We start from the raw sequence: 23,697 nt of genomic DNA on the forward strand, positions 1-23,697 counted from the left end.
GTGTCGGAGGTATAGCGGCGGGGCAGTTGAGGACGTCCAAAATTTGGACGTTTCTGCAATGGGCATTTAAGGACGTCCAAAATTGGATGTTTCTATGAGAAAGACGTCTTTCTCATAGAAACATCCAATTTTGGACGTCCTTAAATGCCCATTACAGAAACGTCCAAAATTTGGACGTCCTCAACTGCCCCGCCACAGAACCGTCCAAATTTTGGACATCCTCAACTGCCCTCGCTGGCAGGTTTGCTGTAGGGGGGAATGGGGGCCTGCCAGCATGCAAATGCATGCTGGACAGGGCTCACCATTCCTCCCCAATGATCTGCAAACCCTAACGCCAGCTCAGAGCTGGCGTGGGGTTTGTCGCGGCCAGCGACCCAATGTTTGGTGCGCTGGTCACTGATCATTGGGGATGAATGCGTTAAGCACTGATTAGCATGCATTTGCATGCTACTTGCGCTAAGAGCCCTTGAGCGCATTGTTTCACACGCTCGAGGGCTCTGATCATGGGACGGTAGCAAACGCCGGCACTAGTATGGCGTTAACAGCCTCTAGCGCTGGCGTTTGCTTTTGATCATCTGCTTGCAAGCAAGACACCTCCAAGGACTCTATGAGCTGCTGCAACCACCCAATCTCTGCTAAGCTTCTGAGGATCCATTTCTTCTGAACAGGATTGTTTTATGTTTATCTCACACTTTTTTGAATTCTGTTACCATTTTCATCAGATAGAAAACATTTAGTACACTGTTTTAAAGTGCAACTATCCAGGGCATAGATGCCATCTAGAAAGATGGGCAATAAGTGACATCAAGAAAACTCACTGGTCCTGAGAATGTAAAGTCCCCAGTGACTCCCCAAGGGGCTCATTAAGGGGCATGAGCCTTTAAATACCATTTCTGGCATGGATACCTCCTTACATCCTCACCAGTAAAAACTGAAGCAAAGAATCCATTTATCTCCACTATAGCCTTGTCCTTCCTGAGTGCCCCTTTTACTCCTTGATGATCTAATGGTCCTACTGTCTCTTTTACCTGCTTTCTATGTATCTTAAAAATGTTTGCCTCTGTGATAAGCTTCTTTTCAAAGTGTCGCCTTGATTCCATTAGTTATACAATCACAAGGCTGCAGTCCTTCATATGTGGATAACATTCAAATATTCTTGTTTGTTGAGAGGAGGAAGATCAGACACATAGATAGCAACACCTGTCTTCAGTTTGTTTCCAACTGGCTGCAAGATCATTGCCTCTTTCTCAAGGTTATTACATGCAAATCCATTTTTTCTGCTGTCCTAGATCAGGCAAAGGGGAATCCCCTCTCATAGTGGATTCCCCTTTGCCTTTTCATGATTCAAGTCACACCCTGGTAATGGTTCGTCATTCAAGCCCCAACTGAATGATATGGTGGTCTTTTTTTTTTGCAATCCACAAAATTCATGTCTTTCCTCTGGATGCCCAGCTTAAAGTTCTGATCTTTGCCCTTGTTAATGCCAAATTGATTACTGTAACTTTATATAACGTTTTACCCCTTGTTTCTCTTACACATTCAACTCTGCATCCTAACATAACAACCTGGACAAAATAGCCCCAATAAAATAGCCTTGTAACAAAATGGCCCCTGTAACAAAACAGCCCTTCATAAAAGTAAGTATAGTAAAACTCTGTCTCACTCCTTCTAGGGGACCAGCATCTCTTCTCCACCTCTATTCCCCACTCCCTCATCTGAGCTCATAGGAGGAGTGGCCTTGTGGTTAGAGCACTGGTCTTGCAATCCAAATCCTGCTGCTGCTTCTTGTGATCTTGGGCAAGTCACTTAACCCTCCATTGCCTCAGATACAAACTTAGATTGTGAGCCCTCCTGGGACAGAGAAATATCCAGTGTACCCGAATGTAACTCTTGAGCTACTACTGAAAAAGGTGTGTGCAAAATCTAAATAAATAAACTCCCCCTCTAGTGAAGCATCTTTCTCTCCACACCTGTAATCTCTGTCCCGCAACCCCCTTCCCTGCATTCTAGAATCTCTGTCCCTTCAGTCCCAGAAGTGTTCTCTCTGTTGTGTCCTGCCTACGCAGCCATGGGAAATTATGTCAGATGAGGTAGGACACAACACAGGGAATGCACAAGGAATGCTTCCAGGGCCGGCTGAAGCAGCTTGTTTTCCTTGCTGGTGACCCACAGGAATGTTGAAGGGGGGGAGGGCAAGAGATTATCAGACCTCACAGGGCAGGCAGGAGGAAAGAGGAGACATTCAGGATAGTAAGCAAACTCTGGATGACAAAGGGGAAACATACCTTGGCTCAAAACAGAAGCGGGACTCAAAGATACACAGTTGCAGGAGCAGAACGGGTAAAATACTCTGAGGTGGGCCCTTTTGTCAGGGGAATATTTTATCAGGGGCTTTTTTGTTTTGTTTCTTTTGGAGGGGGGGGGAGTTGTCAAAGTAATTTTGTGTTTTGGCCTTTTTGTAGGAGCTATTTTGACCAGGTACCATTCAATTCATTTAATCCAGCGCCATTAAGATGCTATCCAGTGCTTGTCAATTTGATTGTATTACTCCTCCCCTGATTTCCTTTTTCAGCTGGTCAGAAATTTAAGATTCCGATCTTAGTGCACTGTGCTACAAGATTCACCCCCTTATCTTGCCAATCTGATCATTCTTTTCATCTCTTCAGGGACCTCCACTCTTCCCAGGCTTCTTTGTTGTAACTACCCCCCCCCCCCCCCACCCATCTTTGTCTCAAATATTGTCCATCACTCTGCATTTTGTTAATGGTCCCCACCTCTGGAATGCTCTTCTTCTTTATCTTTGTCCAGAGTCTTCCTTCACTAAATTTAAAAAGGCTGTTAAAGCCTGGCTTTTGAACTTTCTTTTGCTCACCTTCTCAGGGCAGAATACTGATGTCTGTCAACTGTGGTAACTACTTGTTCTCTGCTCTTTCTACAGCAGGAGTTCTCCACCCAGTCCTCAAGGCACACATAACCAGTCAGGTTTTTATGATATCCACAATGAATATGCATGAAATAAATTTGCAAGCACCACCTCCATTCTATGTAGATCTACCTCATGCATATTCATTGTGGGTATCCTGAAAACCTGACTGGCTACGTATGTCCCGACGACTGAGTTGAGAATCTCTTCTTTAAAGCCTGTTGATTGTATTTTCTCTTCTGGCTTATTATTTTGTTTCTTTATCTTTGTACATCATCCTGCTGATCATTATATTCTAAAGAGTGGATAATCAAACAAGCTAAATAAATACAATAAGAGATAAGCCTATCTGCTTTATCAGCCTTTCCATGCTGCATCATATGTTTGTATGCTTGTCTCTATATCTGGATACTACTATACAGACCATGATACCTTTATTGGACCAACAGATAATAAAGATGCACTGGAAGGAAAGAGCTCGGTGATCCACAAAGTTCTTATGCATCACCACTTCTAAATAATCCTGATGTAGCTCCAATAAAAGGTATCAGGGCATGCAGATGATCCAGCTTTTTCAGAATCAAATGTCACGACTGTGGCCGTGACTACCCTCATACTTACCCTGTTTCAGGGAGTCAGTGGCTGTGCTGGCTTCGGCTTGTCTCTGTGTCTGTCTCTGTCTTAGTTTCTCTCTGGCTCTGTGTGCTGATTGCCCTACTGAATCTCACCTGTGTGGGCTTTGCCTCTTCGTCTCTGCCAGTATCCAAGATGGCTCCCGCTGTTACTTTCTATGGGATGCCTGCTCTGAGTGTCAAGCCTCTGTTTGGTTGCAAGGTGATTGCTGCACCTGTGGCTCTGGTGTTGAGGGGCTTTATTAGTGACTTGGAAACTACAGTCCTGGCCTTTGCATTGCCATTTCCTCCGCAGTGCCTGAGGTCCCAAGGTTAGTGTGCTGTTAGCACCATTTGCTTTCCTTGTCTTGTGCTCTGTGGGTTTTCAGCCCTTCTGTGTTTATTGTTCTGTGGGCTTCCCGCCCTTCTGTGTTATTTGTTCGGTGGGTCTCCTACCCTTCTGTGGGTTTTCAGCCCTTCTGTGTTTATCGCTTGTGGGTTCCAGCCCTTCTGTGTTTATCGCTCGTGGGTTTCCAGCCCTTCTGTGTTTATCGCTTGTGGGTTTCCAGCCCTTCTGTGTGTATAGCTCTGTAGGGTTTCAGCCCTTCTGTGTTTTTTGCTCTATGGGTTTCTTACCCTTCTGTGTCTAGCTCTGCTAGCTCTCTGTGTTTGTTCCTAGTGTTAGATTAGCCAGCTTAGCTCCGTCTGGTTTGTAGCCTGTGCCTAGCTCTGCTTGCTCTCTGTGTTTGTTCCTAGTGTTAGATTAGCCAGCTTAGCTCCGTCTGGTTTGTAGCCTGTGCCTAGCTCTGCTAGTTCTCTGTGTTTGTTTCCTGTGTATGACTTGTTAGCTTGGGCACAGCTTTGTGGTTAGCTGGTGTATAGCTTTACTAAGTCCCCTGAGTTTGCTCTGTGCATATTTCCAGTGTATGACTTGTTAGCTTGGGCACAGCTTTGTGGTTAGCTGGTGTATAGCTTTACTAAGTCCCCTGAGTTTGCTCTGTGCATATTTCCAGTGTATGACTTGTTAGCTTGGGCACAGCTTTGTTGTTAGCTGGTGTATAGCTTTACTAAGTCTCCTGAGTTTGTTCTGTGTATGTTTCCAGTGCATGACTTGTTAGCTTGGGCACAGCCTTGTTGTTAGCTGGTTTATAGCTGTTTTAGTCTCCTGAGTTTTGCTCTGTGTATGTACCTGTGTATGACTGGTTGCCTGGGTATAGCGTTCCTATTAGCCTGGGTACAGTCTACTAGTCATTGTGTTGATTCCTGCTGACTGCCAGAACCCGGACAGTTCCGGCTTGTCTGCCTTGCCTTCGCCTAGGTGCCAGGGGGCACCCCTGGACCTTCCTTCCTGTTGTTCCTGTAAGTCCTACCGGCTGCCAGAACCTGAGGGCTCAACCCGAGGGGGAGGCAGTCAAGTGTAGGTGAAGCCTAGGTCCAGGGTGTTCCAGTTCCGTTCCAGTATGTTCCAGTCCAGCGGGTTTCACTCTTGTATGTTCCTGTCCAGTGGGGCCACTCCAGTGTGTCCAGTCCAGCGGGCCCCACTCCAGTGCGCACCTGTCCGGTGCGTTCCAGTTCCGAGTTTTCCAGTGTAGAAATCCAGTCCGGAGTTCCGGTCCAGTTTTGTTTCCTCTCTACCTGGAGGGTGATTTGCCTTAAAGGACTCACAAACCCCGCGCTCCCGGGGAAGAAGCCTGAAGGTATGCAAAGGACCTCGAGAGCGCGTCCCGCTTGGGCGGGCACGCGACATCAAAAGGGTCCCATATCATGAATGCACCAATTTCTATGTGTTTGTCTCTGAAGGGTCAAACTTTCTGCTGTGCATCTGTCCGAGGTAATGTGTCTAAAGTATGACACATGGGGCTAGATTCTATATATCACCCCTAAAAAATTGGTGCTGGAAAAAAATGTGCCTAGGCATAGTCTATAAAGTACACCTACACTTAGGCGTGATTTGTAGAATATGCCTAGTGCCATCACAGGCAGTTACACCTAAATTAGGCACGGACTAGATGTATTCTATAAACACAGTTGTTTTTTTTAGAAATTCCCATGACCTGCCCATTCCACACCCCTTTTTCAACTATGTGCCTTAGAATTTACACGCATTACTTTACCAAATACGTTGACAGTTGAGCACGTAAATTCTAATTAATGCCAATTAGTGTCAATAATTGCTTAATTGGCAATTAAGGTGCTAATTGACTTGTTAGCTAATTAAGTTGCATGCGCAAATCCAGAAATACGAAAAAATTTGCTCGAAAACTAAGTCACACTATATAGAATCCGGGAGTTGAACATTTAACAGATTTCCAATGAACATACAAAACCTCATGACTTCCAAATACGGAGTCAAGATGGTGACAGGAACGGAAGTGAGGCTCCCTAGCTCCTGAGACTCGAAAACGCTCTGATGCGAGGATTTTGTTATGGGGAAGAGAAAGTAGAAAACGACGGCTCCTTCCTCCACAGGTCCGCCGCCAATCCCCGCCACCCGCCAGATGACCTTGGAGAGCTTTCGAGTGGGGGCCCTTGGAGAATGGATGCCCACTTCGATAGACTCGGTCTCTCAAGGTGTCGAGCGCAGCATAGAAGGAGTGACGTTGAGTCCTCCTTCCTTCACTGCTCCTCCACAACCCGGAGGTGATTTTTTGCCCGTGGGGTCACGACAGCTTGAGGCCTTGGATTCATCCAGACCTTCAGCACTCATAGGAGGACCTATGGGCACTTCAACCCCGGGAAAAGAAATATCAACACAGGATCCAGAGCAGGGCGCTGTTCCTATTTCTCGGGACAATGCAACCGTGTCTATCGGAGGCTTAACGAGACCAGCAGTGGTAACTATGAATACACTTTGGGATGCCATTCAGGCAGTGAACAACACTTTACTTTTGATGAACACCTCAGTAAAAAGTGAAATAACGGACCTGAAAAAGGTCAATCAAAGTTTGTTCGATCATACTCAAGCGCAGCAAGTTAAAATTACGAAAACAGAAGGTGAGGTTGAAAAACTACAGAATATTACTTCAGTTTTGATTAAAGAAAGAGAAATCCAAGACAGAAAAATAGAATACCTTGATAATAATGGGCGCAGAAATAATTTGAGATTCTTGAACTTTCCAAAATCACCTTTGATAAATGCAATAGATACGCATAAGAAATATTTCAATGAAGTATTGGGGGTCCCAGATGAGGGGTATCCCCCCATAACAAGAACCCAATACATAACTGGTATACCTATTCAATCAAAAGAGCAATCTCAAACGGCTCCTGGCCCTACATTAAACTTAACTGAATTCTTGGAGAACTCTCTTGAATTGATTTCAGAAAGAACTACATCGTTAGTAATTTTTGCTCTTGAATTTGACCAAAACAATATTCTTCAGTCATATTTTCGTTATATTAATGGCTCTTTCTTGGGACAAAAGATTCAAGTGTTTCCTGATTTGGCACGAATTACACAAAAGAAGAGAAAAGAGTTTCTGTCGTATAAACCTAGGGTTTTAAAATTAGGAGGCACATTTGTGCTGAGATTTCCTTGTAAATGTTGTATTTCTTTTGATTTGGTGAATTATATATTCTTTACTCCCAAGAAGTTATTAGAGTTTATTGAATCAAAGGAAAAGGCTGTCCCTGCCATGGAGGCAATCCCTTAGATAAGTATGCTGGATTATCGGCTGTGTACATCCGTTACTCCCTCCCGTTGTAAATTAGTTCAATTTCCACTTGAAATTATTTCTTAGTATCTTGACTTTTAAATTATGTGACAAAAGAAAATTTTTCTTGTATTATACCATTGTGATATAATGCACTATGTTATATTGCTTTACTATATTTCTGATATTTCAATGCATTTATGTTTGTTGATATAAATGTTAAAATTTATAAATAAAGGGAAAAATATACAAAACCTCACATTAAATTACAGTTTTCAGGTAAGTAACTCATATGAATGAATGAACTGATAAGTCTTACCGCTTTAAATTACCATATTTCACGTATCAAAAAAAAAAACATTTCCAACATTTAGCTGCATATGTAAAACATAAAATTTTTTTACAGAAGCTCTTCAGGCAATACAAATAGATAAACTCAAATCAGAAGTCTGCACATAAGCAAAACAGTTTGTAAGATTCAACCAACTCATTACATACTTTTCATAACTGTAGCTCACCATATGTTGTATAACTAGAAACAAAAACTGAAGGTTGTAAATGTCTCAGGCACCAAAAGTTTCAATGCTGGTACCTGGATTCCAAAGGGAATCTAATCTGGTAATGCCATAGGTTTGGCCAATATGGAACAGGAGAAAAAAATGTGTCTGCACCCACAGGTGTTCTCTTGCTAAACAAAGGTCCAGCTACCAACATGAGTATCTCTCTTCCATAAAGCTGAGGTAGGAATTAGGTCAGGAGCCTGACGAGCACAACTGGACTACATACAGTAGCTTCTCTGTCCCTGCACATGCTTCTTTTTTTAAGCTGTAAGAAAGTGGGGAAGAGGAACCACAGAGCCATGAACATGAGGTTTTGTGCTATCCCTATAACGCTTCCTCTCAATTTTGTACTAAGAGGTCAGAAATTATACATACAGAAGCAGAAGAAGAGAAAAATCATATAGACAGACGGGGTTGGAAGACAGGAAAAGTGCTGGGACAAAAGAGGAACATCATGGGGAAATCAGGGAAAAGAAAACAAAAATGACAAAATGGGATGGAGAAAGGAGGAGGAGGAACACTATGGAGTGGGATGGAGATAGAGGGAAAGGAGAAAGGAAAAATGCAATATAAAGAGCGGCTGTTAATTTATGCATTGATGGTGTACTGTGGTCCTCAAGTTCTGCAAACAAGGATGTCTCAGGATTTCCACAATGAATATTTGAGATAAACTTGTATATATTTTATTGAAAATTTATATTTATTTGGCTAATCTGAAAACCAGATTTCATTGTGGCAAACCAAGGACTGAAGTTTGTAATACTTTTCTAACTTTAAAAAATTGCCTTCTTGCCATGGAAACTCAGGGTAGTCATTAAGGGGCACTTTTAATAAGCTAACATGCGCCTAACACAGCTTAAAATTGTGTATCACAGGACACACTCAGGCATCCTGCGGTAACTGCCACATTTCTGCATGTTAACCATGCACTAAAACAATTGGGGGGGGGGAGCAGAGAGGGGCGTGGCTGGCGGCAGAGAGTGGGCCTTCCTGCGCTAACCAGTTAGAACTGCTACATTAGCACATGATAACTGGTTAGCACATGGACACTGCGTGAGCTTTTACTGCCTACAAAATGGGCTAACACAGTAATTTTTTAATGGCTGTGCACTAATGGAAACATTAGCATATGGCCATTAATACAAAAAATAGAAAGTGACCACTTTTACAGCTGCAGTAAAAATGGCCTTAGCATGTGAGAAAAACCCTTGTAAGGGCACACTAATGCCACTTTTTACCATAGCTTAGTAAGGGTGTCCCTAAGCTATGTTCTGAAACAGGTAATGTGCAACAAATATTATGCAGACCAGAAATACTTGAATCTAGAAATAGGGCTATAGCGAAAATAACATTCAATATGCAAATAGGTATACAAATGCTCATAAACAGAGACAGAGTGGGAATTAAAACACTGGTGAAATTAAAATATTTTTAAAAACTACACAGTAAAACAACAAAAGTGTACTGTATGTAAACTGAGTAGCTGTTAGAAATAATATTTTTAATATAAACACTTCCACACAAACCCCTTCCCACTTACATACTTTAAAACTTAAAGCAGATTCATATACACTTCTTAAAATCTACAGGGTCCTTTTACTAAGCTGTGGTAAAAAAAAATAGCCTTAGTACTCCCTTAAGTAGATCTTTCCCATGAACTATGACCACTTTTACTGCAGCTTTAAAAAAGTGAAAATTATGGTACTGTTTAAGAGTAAGGTATTTTGAAAGCAAACCGTTAAGGAGTGTACCAAATACCTTCATTTCCATTTACGTGCCCCAAGGCTGCATAATATGTAATTTTTGTCCTCAGAAAAAGGATGCTATCAAATGTAAGCCACACCTACTTTCCATGCACATTAAAATAAGTAAAAATGTGCAGCTTAGAATTAAGGAAACATTGTGTATGTGGGTGCAAATATATATAGTTATGTAAAAATATACAAAACACGTGTGTACTTTCTGGAAAAGACGTACTACAAATTTATCTTCATATAGCTCTTTGAGCCCATCTCTGGGTTTTGACAGATATGCACGTCTGCATGGCGCTCTCTCTCTCTCTCTCTCTCTCTCTCTTGTGCAACTCGCATATTGCTGAACTTCTGAGTATCTGCTTCTGCCTCTATTCATGTGGCACCATGCATGCCCCTGTCTAACTGTCCATGTATGTCTGACCTGATCCATCTCTGTTGTAATGGGCCTGATTTACTAGGTTTCCACCTCCCCAAAGACACAAGATGAGTGGAAAAAGTCCTTAGTAATCTAATCCCATGGGTGTGTCCCTGCCTACCTGTATATGTGAGGGGACGGGCCCTGCGTGTATATCCGTACATGAATGTCCCTCCTGCCTTTGCTCCCTCCCGCACGCGTTTCGGTCTCTCTTCAGCTCGCCCGCTGCCTCCACGTAGGGGCCGGAAAGGAGACTAACGCTGCTCATCCCTGGGGTCGAAAGAGGCGGAAACGCAGCAAAGCCCACCCACACAGCCACTGTAATTAGCAATCATAATTACTATGTTTTAAATTGTCATTAATGAGGAATTAGCGCAACACAAAGAGACGTTACCATTCCTGGGCCAGCCAGCGCCGGGCAGGCAGCGGCCCACGCGTTAATAAGAGGCGCTCCTATTGGTGGAGCGGCAGAAGGGGCGGGGCAGCAGTGGCTGCAGAAACACTTTCCGCGCCAGCTGATAAAGTGACAGACGGACGGAAGTAGGAAAGGACGGGGGACGGAAGTTGGAGTAGATGGATGGACAAGACAGACACGTGCATAAGAAGATGGATGGAGAAATACCAAGGCTGAACAGTTCCAAAGAGTGATATATTTTTTAGAGGGTATACATGAGTGTAACTCACTTTCAGCTACTACTAGAAAAAATCGTGTGAGCTAAATTCAATAAATATATCCGGGGTATAATTTGGAAAGATTTTGGGTATCCTATATATTGCAGTGCGTCTGAAAGAAGCAACATAAAGTTACATATGCTGTTTTGTTGCTTTTGAAAGGATATGGAAAGAGTGGAAGCAATATAAAGCAATTTTCAAAGCCGAGTAAATAAGCAGTAACCTGAGTATATTTTCTAGGCTGAAAATTGCCTTTTATTCAGTAGCTACAAGTAAGCACACAAGCTTCCCAGCATGTGTAATTTTAGCTGCAGTGAAGAAACCTGGGGAAGAGAGAAAGAAAATATGCCAGAAAATTTGATTCCGAAATCCTTTTTCAGAGACTGCAAAACAGAAAAAAAAAACAGGGACACACACCTATAGGGGGGAATTCTATAAATGCCTCCAAAACTTAGGCAAAGCACTATATAAAATAGCATGCCATATACAAAATAGCGTTTAGCGTGGATCCTGCACCTAACATTTGGAAGCCAGACTTATGCCTGCTGAAACCTGCTGTAAATGGGAACACCCAAATTAGGCGCAGTTAAGCAGTATTCTGTAATTGGGCTTTGCACAACTTTTTGGAATACCCCTCCCCCACACCCATGGACACACCCCCTTTTGAAACACGTCTCCTCTTTCCACCAAGTCTCTGAGATACCTATTATATCTTAGACAGGATCTTAGATAGTGCTAGGGAGGAGCCAGCTGTCTTGGTACATGTGGGTACCAATGACTACTACTACTACTATTTAGCATTTCTATAGCGCTACAAGGCATACGCAGCGCTGCACAAACATAGACGAAAGACAGTCCCTGCTCAAAGAGCTTACAATCTAATAGACAAAAAATAAATAAAGTAATCAAATCAATTAATGTGAACGGGAGGGAAGAGAGGAGGGTAGGTGGAGGCGAGTGGTTACAAGTGGTTACGAGTCAAAAGCAATGTTAAAGAGGTGGGCTTTCAGTCTAGATTTAAAGGTGGCCAAGGATGGGGCAAGACGTAGGGGCTCAGGAAGTTTATTCCAGGCGTAGGGTGCAGCGAGACAGAAGGCACGAAGTCTGGAGTTGGCAGTAGTGGAGAAGGGAGCAGATAAGAAGGATTTATCCATGGAGTGGAGTGCACGGGAAGGGGTCTAGGGAAGGACGAGTGTGGAGAGATACTGAGGAGCAGCAGAGTGAATACATTTATAGGTCAGTAGAAGAAGTTTGAACAGGATGCGAAAACGGATAGGGAGCCAGTGAAGGGTCTTGAGGAGAGGGGTAGTATGAGTAAAGCGACCCTGGCAGAAGATGAGACGGGCAGCAGAGTTTTGAACCGACTGGAGAGGGGAGAGGTGACTAAGTGGGAGGCCAGCAAGAAGCAGATTGCAGTAGTCTAAATGAGAGGTGACAAGGGTGTGGATGAGGGTTTTGGTAGAGTGCTCGGAAAGAAAGGGGCGGATTTTACGGATGTTGTAAAGAAAGAAACGACAGGTCTTGGCAATCTGTTGGATATGAGCAGAGAAGGAGAGAGAAGAGTCAAAGATGACCCCAAGGTTTCGAGCTGAGGAGACAGGGAGAATGAGAGAGCCATCAACAGAAATAGAAAACGGGGGGAGCGGGGAGGTGGGTTTGGGGGGGAAAATGAGAAGCTCGGTTTTGGTCATTTAATTTCAGGTGGAGTTGAGACATCCAGACAGCAATGTCAGACAAGCACGCTGAAACTTTGGTTTGGATGCAATGACATAGGAAAATGTGGGAGGGAGGTTCTAGAAGCCAAATTTAGGCTCTTAGGTAGAAAGCTGATGTCCAGATCCTCCAGGGTAGAATTTTAAGAGATGCTTCCCATTCCACGTGCAGGACACAAAAGGCAGGCAGAACTCCAAAGTCTCAATGCATGGTTGAGATGATGGTGCAGGATTGAGGGATTTAGATTTGTTAGGAACTGGGCAACATTCTGGGAAAGGGGGAGACTGTTCCAAAAGAATGGGCTCCACCTTAACCAGGATGGAATCAGGCTGCTGGCGCTAATTTTTAAAAAAGAGCTAGAGCAGCTTTTAAACTAGAATGGCCAGAAGCATAGAGAGGGTATAACCAGCAGAAGAAAGGAGGTGTTGATGCCCCTCAACAAGTCGTTGGTGAGGTCCAACTTGGAGTATTGTGTTCAGTTTTGGAGGCCATATCTTGCTAAAGATGTAAAAAGACTGGAAGCAGTGCAACGAAAATCTACAAAAATGGTATGGGATTTGTGTTGCAAACCGTATGAGGAGAGACTTGCTGACCTGAACATGTATACTTTGGAGGAAAGGAGAAACGGGTGACATGATACAGACGTTCAAATATTTGAAAGGTATTAATCCGCAAACAAACCTTTTCCAGAGATGGGAAGGCGCTCGAACTAGAGGACATGAATTGAGGTTGAAGGGGGGCAGACTCAGGAGTAATGTCAGGAAATATTTTTTCACGGAGAGGGTGGTGGATACGTGGAATGCCCTCCCACGGAAGGTGGTGGAGATGAAAACGGGAATGGAATTCAAACATGCATGAGATAAACACAAAGGAATCCTGTTTAGAAGGAATGGATCTACGGAATCTTAGCGAACATTGGGTGGCAATGCCAGTAATTGGGAAGCAAAACCAGTGCTGGGCAGACTTCTGTGGTCTATGCCCTGATCGTAACTGAATAGATATGGGTGGACTGAAGTGTAAATTTTAAGGGGCTTCAACGTTAGCTTCAGAACTTTTAGTACAAGAACAGTGCTGGGCAGACTTCTACGGTCTGTGCTCTGAGAATGGCAAGGACAAATCAAACTCGGGTAGACATACAAAGTATCACATACCATATAAAATGAGAGTTTATCTTGTTGGGCAGACTGGATGGATCATTCAGGTCTTTATCTGCCGTCATTTACTATGTAATGGGAGGGGAAGCCAACAGTCCCCCCCCCTCCCGCCGCGAACCCGCCCCCGCCGCTGCCTACCTTTACTTTTGCTGGCGGGGGATCCCACTCCCCGCCAGCCGACGTCTTCTTCTCAGTCGCTTCCTGCTCTTCAATTTGTTTGCTGACGTCCTGCACGTTGTACGTGCAGGACGTCAGACTCAGAGAACAGAACTGTTCTCTGAGTCTGATGTCCTGCACGTACAATTACGTGCAGGACGTCAGCAAACAAATTGAAGAGCAGGAAGGACTGAGAAGACGTCGGCTGGCGGGGAGTGGGATCCCCCGCCAGCAAAAGTAAAGGTAGGCAGCGGCGGGGGCGGGTTCGCGGCGGGAGGGGGGGGGCGGCAATGTCGGAGGTGGGGGGCGGCGCCGGGGGGAGGGCTAAAATGTGCCCCCTCCCCCCGGGCTCTGGACCCCTCCCCCACGGAAGGCTGGCTACGCCCCTGCTGTAAACATTTCTTCATCTGTCTGTTCGTTCTGTCCCGGTGGACGGTAGTACAGCCCTACAAGAATATTCCTTCCCTTCACACATGCAATTTCTATTCATAATGACTCTACGCTGATATCTGTGTCATGTGTTTATTTTATTTGACTCAATAGAAGGAGCAAAAGGGGCGCTCAGAAACTGAATGAATTATTTGCTTCTGTCTTTACGGAAGAAGATGTAAGAGATCTGCCTGTACCGAAAATGGTTTTCAGGGGTGATGATATGGAAAAACTGAAAGAAATCTCGGTGATGTACTGAGCCAAATTGACAAAGAGTAATAAATCACCTGGACCGGATGGCATACATCCAAGGGTACTCAAAGAACTCAAGCATGAAATTGCTGATCTGCTGTTAGTATGTAACCTGTCATTTAAAATATCATCTGTAGTACCTGAAGATTGGAGGGTTGCCAATGTGATGCCGATTTCTTAAAAAGTGTTCTAGGGGTGATCTGGGAAATTATAGACCAGTAAGCCTGACATCAATGCAGGGCAAAATAATGAAAACTATTATAAAGAATACAATTACAGAACAGGTAGACAAACATGGTTTAATGGGACAGAGTCAGCATGGGTTCAGCCGAGGGAAGTCTTGCCTCACCAATTTTGCTTTATTTCTTTGAAGGCTTGAAGAAACATGTGGATAAAGGTAAGCCGGTTGATGTAGTGTATCTAGATTTTCAGGCAAGGTTCTAGTGTGGATTAGGAATTGGTTATTGGACAGAAAACAGAGGGTAGGGATAAATGGTCATTTCTCTCAATGGAGGAGGGTGAACAGTGGAGTGCCACAGAGTTCTGTACTGGGACTGGTGCTATTTAACATATTTATAAATGATATGGAAATCAGAACGACAAGTGAGGTGATTAAATTTGCAGATGATACAAAACTATTCAAGGTTGTTAAAACACATGAGGACTGTGAAATATTGCTGGAAGACATTAGGAAATTGGTGGGAATCCAAATGGCAAATGAAATTTAATGTGGACAAATGCAAGATGATGAACATTGGAGCAACTCATTCAACTCTCTCTGGGAAGCCAGTAAGGCTAGTTTCATATCTGCTGTCTGGGCCACCCCATATAGAATCCTTTGACTGCGAACTACCTTCTCTAGTTGAAGGATTTCTTGTCTCTGGGTTCTGTATGCAATAATCTCCTCTCGCATCACCACCTTAGCTGTTTCCCAATAAAGGCTATGTTGGTGTATATGTCTTCCATTGTATCGCTCAAAATCTCCCCATTTCTCCCTGAGAAAGGTGTGAAAATTGGTATTCCGATATAACTCTAATGGAAATCTCCAACTTCCCCCCTGCCCACATTCATGTTAGTCTCCAGCTGCATCCGTATGAGAGAGTGATCCGAGACTTCACATGGGCCAATCTCTGCCACCGGAACTCATGAAAAAAGGGAACTCAAAAAATAATCTATACGCGATTGCGATGAGTGTGCCCTTGACAGGTGTGTATAATCCCTGAGCGTAGGATTCAACACCCTCCACACATCTACCAAGTCCAATGCTGTACAAAGGAAAGGCAGGCCCCTTAAATAATAACTGAGATTTTGAATTGCAGGGGTAGATTTATCCACCTGAGAGTAATATACCAAATTGAAATCGCCTCCAAGAATGATGTTCCCCCCTTGATAAGGGCTCAGCAGGTCAATGAGACCTCAGTAAAACTTTTTGTCAAAAACATTAGGGGCGTATATATTACATAGTATTAGTGGATGCCCCTCTAGCGCCACCATTGTCAATACATATCTACCTTCAGGGCTCCACTTAACCGATTTGATTTGTATCTGCAGCCCTTTACGGAAAAGTATCATCACCCCTGCTTTTATTTAACGCCAGGGCCTCTACTATGTTTCCCATCCAACCTTTTGAAATTTACAATGCTCTGCCGTGGTCAAGTTGGTTTCCTGCAGAAATGCTACATCCGCTTTGTGGCGGTGCAAGGCCTGCAACACCTTTGTGCGTTTGATGGATGACGAGACCCCCCCCCCCCCCAATGTTCCAAGATAACTTAAGTGATCCCAGGATCCCATTTCATTATTGTAATCAAACATATAAATGGCGAGTGTCGTACTCACTCGCAAATGTGCGTAGAGACCCTCTCTGCCCCGCCCCCACGTCAATACGTGATGACGGGAGCGGAACAGAGAGGGTCTCTACTGCGCATATTGCGAAGGACGAAATCGCCGTCGCTAACGCTCCCCCCACCCGGAGTCGCCGCCACCACCCACCCTCCACCCAGCCCTCGCTCCGCTATTGAAACAGCGAGGGAACGCAGCACACAGCTGTGCTCTGCTGAGCTGCTGTCCTTCCTTGTTCTCTGCCCGTGTCCCGCCCTCGATGACGTTACATCACACAAGGGTGGGACTCAGGCAGAGAAGAAGAAGGAAGGCCGACGGCAGCTCAGCAGAGCACAGCTGTGTGCTGCGTTCCCTCGCTGTTTCAATAGCGGAGCGAGGGCCCGGCCGGGTGGAGGGCCCGGCGACTCGGGGAGGGGGGGCCTTGCAGCAGCAGCAGCGACGGGAAGGGGCTTATCCCTCCCTTCCCTTCCACTCCCTCCTCCCACCAGAACAACAAACCTAATAACCGTGCTCCCTCTGATCACATCTTAGCCCCTCTCCTGGCCCTCCCAAACATAAACCACTATCATATATGAAAACTAACCCGCAATATGTCCAGCCAACTAAACATGCAAAGTCTTGGGTGTCTCTCAATTGTTGAGTTATTTCCCATATACAGAACTAAGAACATTGCCTTGTGCCATGTTTCTAAATAACAGAACTCTACCCCTTACTCAAGATTACTCGTTAAAGGTTGGCACATATATTGAAACCCCTTATAAACTAATGGCATTTGCATTTCCTCCAAAACCCCATGTCAGGGTCCTAGCTGAAAACATATCTCACAGTTCCACTGCAAACCCTGAAGATTTCACGCTCCCCTCCTCAGCACTCTCACCATCCTTCCTCAGCTCCAATCCAAAATGAAACTTCAGGTTGTACCTGCTGATGCTCCCTTCTCCGAATCACAGTCTATGCGCGAGGCAAATTGTAAGGCCTCAGCGGGCGATGTAAAGAAATGAGTCTTCCCGACATATTGGATCCTCAACTGCACCGGATAAAACAGGGCAAAGCGTATTTTCTTATTATAGAGTACCTTACATGACTCGAAAAATCCTGGAAGCAAAGTATGCTATGTTGTTCATAATGTAATTTGCCCGCCATCCTCCAGGCTCTCAGAATCTCCTGCTTATGAGCATAATTTAAGAGTTTGAAAATTACAGTTCTCGGGTGGGAATTTTCCTGCCTTACCAGATCTATCCGGTGAGTGCACTCAATCCTCAAGGAGTTCTCTAGCATTGGCAATTTTAGTGCTTTAGGCAGCCATGTCTCAAGGAACTCTCTCAGGTCAGCATCCTTTATTGTCTCCGGAAATCCCACCATTCTGAGATTATTCCTATGTGCGCTGTTTTCTAAGTCCTCAATTTTTTATTCTATTTGTGCCAATTTCTTCTGAAGTGTTTGTTGCTGATTCTCATGCTGTAAGCACTGATCTTTCACATCTGATAGTCGTTGTTGATATCCTGTCATGTTGGCCCGCAAGCCATCCAGCTTGCCGTCCATCTGTTCCAGCTTGTCTGAAATTCTTTGTAATTTTTGGTCCACCGAGGTCTCCAGCAATGCTGAGACCTCTGCTGCAATCTCTGCCGCCCAAGATGATCCTACCGACGATTCTCCCGAGGGGCCATGCTCCACCATCTTGTTTTCTCCTGTACAGTTTCGAGTTCCCTCCTTCCGCTGGACTTTAGAGGACATTCTCACGCTCTTGAAGGTCAGTTGATCTTCCTATCTTACACTTGGAGTGTACTCCTTCAATTATATCACCTTTTTACGGGTTTTGCACAGACTTGTATACTGCTTGGGGCAAGATGTTATCCGAGGGACCTCGGAGCTCCATTCTGCAGTGTCCTCCCCCTAGCCTAGCATCACGTGACCAATACAAATCTCTTTAAATATTTTATATCAATTCTCCCCATTCAACTTCTCTGTTGAGTCTGAATGATTGAAACGTCTACCAAGAGAAAATAATTTTTTGTTCTAACCTTAACAAAATTTGTAACAATTTGCACCCTCTAATGTTTTTAACCTGTAACAAAACCGAAAACTTCAGTGCTGCATTTCAACCCAGTGATTAACCAACAGTGCTTCTAAGTGTTGTTTTCTGATATTACTGAGATGTTCCAGTATCCTAAATTTCATCTTCCTCCTTATCTGTCCCACATACCAATTCTGACAGGGGCAAATTATAACATATACTACTCCCTCAGGCTGGCAATCATATTGGCTCCTCAGCTAAAATGTTTTTTTGTAAATGGTAATTGAATATACTGTTACCTTCTACAGCATATTTACAATAACTACATGAGGAGCAAGCTGTAAATCCATTATAATTGGAGGGTGTGCTTTGTCTAATGTTCGTTATAGAAACCAATTTTGCTATATTGACAGTTGCTATATTGACAGTCACGTCCTTTTTTGTCCTTATCCAGTACCTCTGTGATGCTGTTGTTGAAAGATATGTAGATGGTGACATATATGAATGGGTTTAAATCAATTTTTTCCAGTTTCTTGCCAAGTGGAGCCATCAAGACATTGAATAATATTGGTGATATCGGGGAACCACGAGGAACCCCACATTCAGGGATCCAGGAAGCTGAAAATTCATTGGACATCTTAACAAGGTAGGATCTAGTTCTTAGAAAACCGTTGAACCAGGCTGCTACTGCTCCAGTTATTCCTATGTTGTCGAGCAGGGTCATTAGCATTGTGTGATCTACTAGGCCGAAGGCGCTTGACATATTGAATTGTAGTAGTAGCAGTGACTGGCTTTGGCTTTTGTGATCAGGGTAGTTATGACTGTTTCAGTGCTATAGCATGGTCTGAAGCCTGATTGAGAGCTGAGAAGGACTGAGTAATGAATTAAGTATTCCATTAATTGTTGTGCTCCTAGGCCCTCCATTGTTTTTGTCAGCAGTGGTATTAATGCTATTGGTCTGTAATTAGTGAGTTCACTGATCTTTCTGGTGGCATCATTAGGGATTGGAGTATGATGTTGCCCTTGTCAGAAGGGAAATTGCCTTTCGAGAGCATGTATTCTGTGTGTTCAGTTATGCGTTTGATGAACAAATCTGGTGGGTTTTCCATCATGTAGTTTGGGCAGCTGTCTAGTAGGCAGTTGGCATGTGCATATTTTGTCAGTAGTGCTTTAACTGATCTGGTTGTTGGTGTCTTAAAGGAGGACCAGATTCTGACTGCCTTGAGGTGGTCCTCGTTGATTTCACATTTGTGTAGGAAATCTATGTGTTGTTTGTGATGCAGCTAGGTTTGATCTTATTTTTAATATTTTTCATCAAAATATTGTGCACGTTCACAAGATGGCGGCGTGAGAGGACGTACGTCTGTGAGCTCCCGATTTTCAGCTGACATACCTGGGAAGCGGCACTCTTCCACGGGTTAACCATGGGGAAGAGGAAGGGAAAGACCGGGGTTTCAACCCCCTCCGACCCCAAGAAACCGGCTAACCAGCAAAAGACGCTGGAACAATTTGAAATCCAGGCGTTGAAGGTGCAGACGCCAACGCTGACGGGATCCGTTGCTGGTCAATCGGACCGAAGCATGGAGATGGCTTTGTTAAGCCCGCCTCCGTTAACAGCGCCCCCACGACCCGGAAGCAGCTTGTTAGCTGCGGGGGAGACAAACGAGGAGCCATCCGAAGTGGTGAGACCCCGAACGACTGGAGGAGGCCCCGCAGCTACTTCGACCCCAGAACAGAATATAACTGGCAGATTAAGGGCAGATAGCCCGATATCTCCCCTGGTTCTGGAGGCAGCTTCTGAGGGAAGTCGAGTGAATTTAAGACCCGCTGTTATAACATTGGAGACGCTGTGGGATGCTATCCAGGGCATCAATACCACCCTCACCCAGGTAACAAAGTCTATTAAAACTGAACTCATAGAATTAAAACAAGAACAAATAGTATTATCTGGGAAAATACAAGAGAATGATAGGAAAATTGAAACTCTGGGAGAAGAGACACAGAAACTTCAGAACTTGACAGGAGTTATGGTTAAGGACAAGGAAATTCTAGCGAGGAAGCTGGAATTTCTAGATAACCGAGGACGGAGAAATAATTTAAGATTTCTTAATTTTCCCAAGTCTCCATTGATACCTGCTATAGATATGTTGAAGAAGTATTTTGGAGAAATTCTTGGAGTTCCAGTAGAGGGTTATCCACCAATTACCAGAGCCCAATATATTTCTGGAATTAGATCTCAATCTCAAGGTTCTCAACCTAGACTTAAACTCACTGAATTTCTGGAAAGTTCTTTAGATGTGGTTACTCAACGTACTACCCTCCTAGTGACTTTCGCATTGGAACTGGATAGAAATAATATCTTTCGCTTGTATTTTAAACATATGAAGGCACTATTCTTAGGCATCAGGATACAAGTTTTTCCAGATTTGAATAAGGAAACACAGAAAAGAAGGCGAGAGTTCCTGGCGCTTAAACCACAAATTCTCACATTAGGTGGTTCTTTTGTGCTGAAATATCTTTGTAGATGTTTCGTGTCTCTTAATGATGTTAATTTTGTATTCCTGGATCCTGAGAAAATGCTGAAATGGTTAATTGCCAAAGAAGGGAGTGGTGGTGATGGAGCTACATGAATACTCACACAGTTTATGCTTGTAATATCAGCTAGTTGACTTATGTGCTTTTTCCTCTCAATTTATTTGAAAATAATTCCTGACAATTTTTTAAAAATTTATTCCTAGTGTCTTGTCCAAATATTGTGGTCAAAGTAATAAGAATTATAATCTTGATATTGTTTTGGAGAAATCCTATATCCTGAATAATTTAATTCTCACGTCATGTATATGTATAACATACTTTATATTATTTTTGAAAATTATAAATAAAAAAAAAATATTGTGCACGTTCGTCTGCTGTTGGTGGTTTTTCATTTGACATTAGCAGAGTTTGTGTATTCAGTACTTTTTCATTAGTCCATATATTTTTTCCATGTTTATCTCTTCTGGGTGCACATATGTGCTATAGTAGTCCATTTTGGCTCTTTTTATGGTGTGTTTGTACTTGCTTAGGGCTTTTCTCCATGTGGTTTTGTTGTCTGATTTGTTTTTGGATGATTTTCCTTCCAGATTTATGCACAGTTCTTCGTTGAACCAGGGCACGGTTGTCGTTTCCTCTTAGTTTTCATTTTGAGTGGTGCTATTTTGTTTAGTGCGTTTCCACTTAGTTTGTCCCAGTTTCTTATGAAATGAAAGTTAGTGGGTATTATGTTTGTTTAGTCATTCATCACTGTTGACCAGAAGCTATGGCTTTCCACTTTTGCTCTGGTTAGGGCAGTGTGTGGTGTCCTTGGTTCTCCGTTTTTGCCATTCTGTTTCCATTGAAGTGTGAAGGTGAGTTTGTTATAGTCTGACCATGGCATATCTGCCCAGTTATGATTCTCTATTATATGGTTGTTATTGGCTATCAGTCTGTAACCTACTATGTCTAATTGGTGACCTTGAAATCAGGTAGGAAAAAATGCAGCTTAAACAGAGAGCAGCCTCACAATGCTGAAGTCATGCCACTGCCTCTCTTCCTTTATTAAGGTCTCACTGGCTTGACTTTTTCTCACATCAGGAATCGCTGACAGGAACCTTTGTTCTTCCGGTTTCTATAAGTAGTCAAATCTAAAGGTGGACAAAGCCATGGGACCGGACGGGATCCACCCCAGGATATTGAGGGAGCTCAGAGAGGTTCTGGTGGGTCCTCTTAAAGATTTGTTTAATAAATCCTTGGAGACGGGAGAGGTTCCATGGGATTGGAGAAGAGCGTATGTGGTCCCTCTTCACGAAAGTGGTGATAGGGAAGAAGCTGGAAATTACAGGCCGGTAAGCCTCTCTTCAGTTAGTGGAAAAGTAATGGAAGCGATGCTGAAGGAAAGGATAGTGAATTTCATGGAAGCCAATAAGTTGAAAGATCTGATACAATATGGTTTTACCAAAGGTAAATCGTGCCAAACGAGTCTCATTGAATTCTTTGACTGGGTGACTGGAGAATTGAATAAAGGATGTGCTATAGATGTAATCTACTTAGACTTCAGCAAAGCTTTCGACACGGTTCCCCACAGGAGGCTCTTGAATAAACTTGACAGGCTGAAGATAGGACCTGACGTGGTGAACTGGATTAGGAACTGGTTGACAGACAGATGCCAGAGGGTGGTGGTTAATGGAATTCAGTCGGATGAGGGAAAGGTGAGTAGTGGAGTGCCTCAGGGATCGGTGCTGGGGCCGATTCTGTTCAATATATTTGTGAGTGACATTGCCGAAGAGTTAGAAGGTAAAGTTTTGCCTTTTTGCGGATGATACCAAAATTTGTAACAGAGTGGACACCCCGAAGGGAGTGGAAAACATGAAAAAGGATCTGCAGAAGCTGTAAGAATGGTCTAATGTTTGGCAATTAAAATTCAATGCGAAGAAATGCAAAGTGATGCACTTAGGGAGTAGAAATCCACGAGAGACATATGTGTTAGGCGGTGAGAGTCTGATATGTACAGATGGGGAGAGGGATCTTGGGGTGATAGTATCTGAGGATCTGAAGGTGACGAAACAGTGTGACAAGGCGTGGCCATAGCCAGAAGGTTGCTAGGCTGTATATAGAGAGGTGTGACCAGCAGAAGAAAGGAGGTGTTGATGCCCCTGTAGAAGTTGTTGGTGAGGCCCCACCTGGAGTATTGTGTTCAGTTTTGGAGGCCGTATCTTGCTAAGGATGTAAAAAGAATTGAAGCGGTGCAAAGAAAAGCTACAAAAATGGTATGGGATTTGTGTTACAAGACAAATGAGGAGAGACTTGCTGACCTGAACATGTATACCCTGGAGGAAAGGAGAAACAGGGGTGATATGATACAGACATTCAAATATTTGAAAGGTATTAATCCGCAAACTAACCTTTTCCGTAGATGGGACATGAAATGAGGTTGAAGGGGGGCAGACTCAAGAAAAATGTCGGGAAGTATTTTTTCACGGAGAGAGTGGTGGATACTTGGAATGCCCTCCCGGGGTAGGTGGTGGAGATGAAAACGGTAACGGTATTCAAAAAAGCGTGGGATAAACATAAAGGAATCCTGTTCAGAAGAAATGGATCCTCAGAAGCTTAGCAGAGATTGGGTGGCAGCACCGGTGATTAAGAGGCGGGGCTAGTGGTTGGGAGGTGGGGCTAGTGCTGGGCAGACTTCTACGGTCTGTGCCCTGAAAATGGCAGATACAAATCCAGGTCAGGTATACATATAAAGTAGCACAAATGAGTTTATCTTGTTGGGCAGACTGGGTGGACTGTGCAGGTCTTTTTCTGCTGTCACTTACTATGTTATGTTTACATGAGATGAGGTGGCTGGTGCCATTTTGAAGTTCCATTGGTTCAGGAAGTTTGTTAGAAGCCTGGTGTTTGTCATCATGTTGTTTGTCTAGGTGTAGATTGATATCACCTAGTAGAAGGGCATTCGTGAAGTTTGTGCATATATTTGATATGAAGTCCATGAAGCCGTCTTGGGTGTTCAGCCATCTTTTAGGCGGGTGGTAGAA

General features: G+C 43.8%; 1 protein-coding gene across 3 annotated transcripts in view; it reads right to left on the reverse strand.

Moving 5' to 3' along the window:
• Window positions 1–10,264, reverse strand: part of PRPF40B (pre-mRNA processing factor 40 homolog B) — a 379,532-nt gene extending 369,268 nt beyond the window's left edge. For 2 of the 3 annotated variants that reach the window (XR_003941483.1, XM_030196849.1), the window contains exon 1: window positions 10,038–10,264. Coding sequence is in view for 2 of the 3 variants with exons in the window: in XM_030196849.1 (XP_030052709.1) it covers window positions 10,038–10,184 (147 nt within the window). In the remaining variant the exon portion in view is untranslated. The remainder of the gene's footprint in view (window positions 1–10,037) is intronic. The other variant, XM_030196851.1, reaches the window with a different exon arrangement.
• Window positions 10,265–23,697: the final 13,433 nt, after the last annotated feature.

The sequence above is a fragment of the Microcaecilia unicolor genome, chromosome 3 (genome assembly GCF_901765095.1).
Source record: "Microcaecilia unicolor chromosome 3, aMicUni1.1, whole genome shotgun sequence".
NCBI lineage: Eukaryota > Metazoa > Chordata > Amphibia > Gymnophiona > Siphonopidae > Microcaecilia > Microcaecilia unicolor.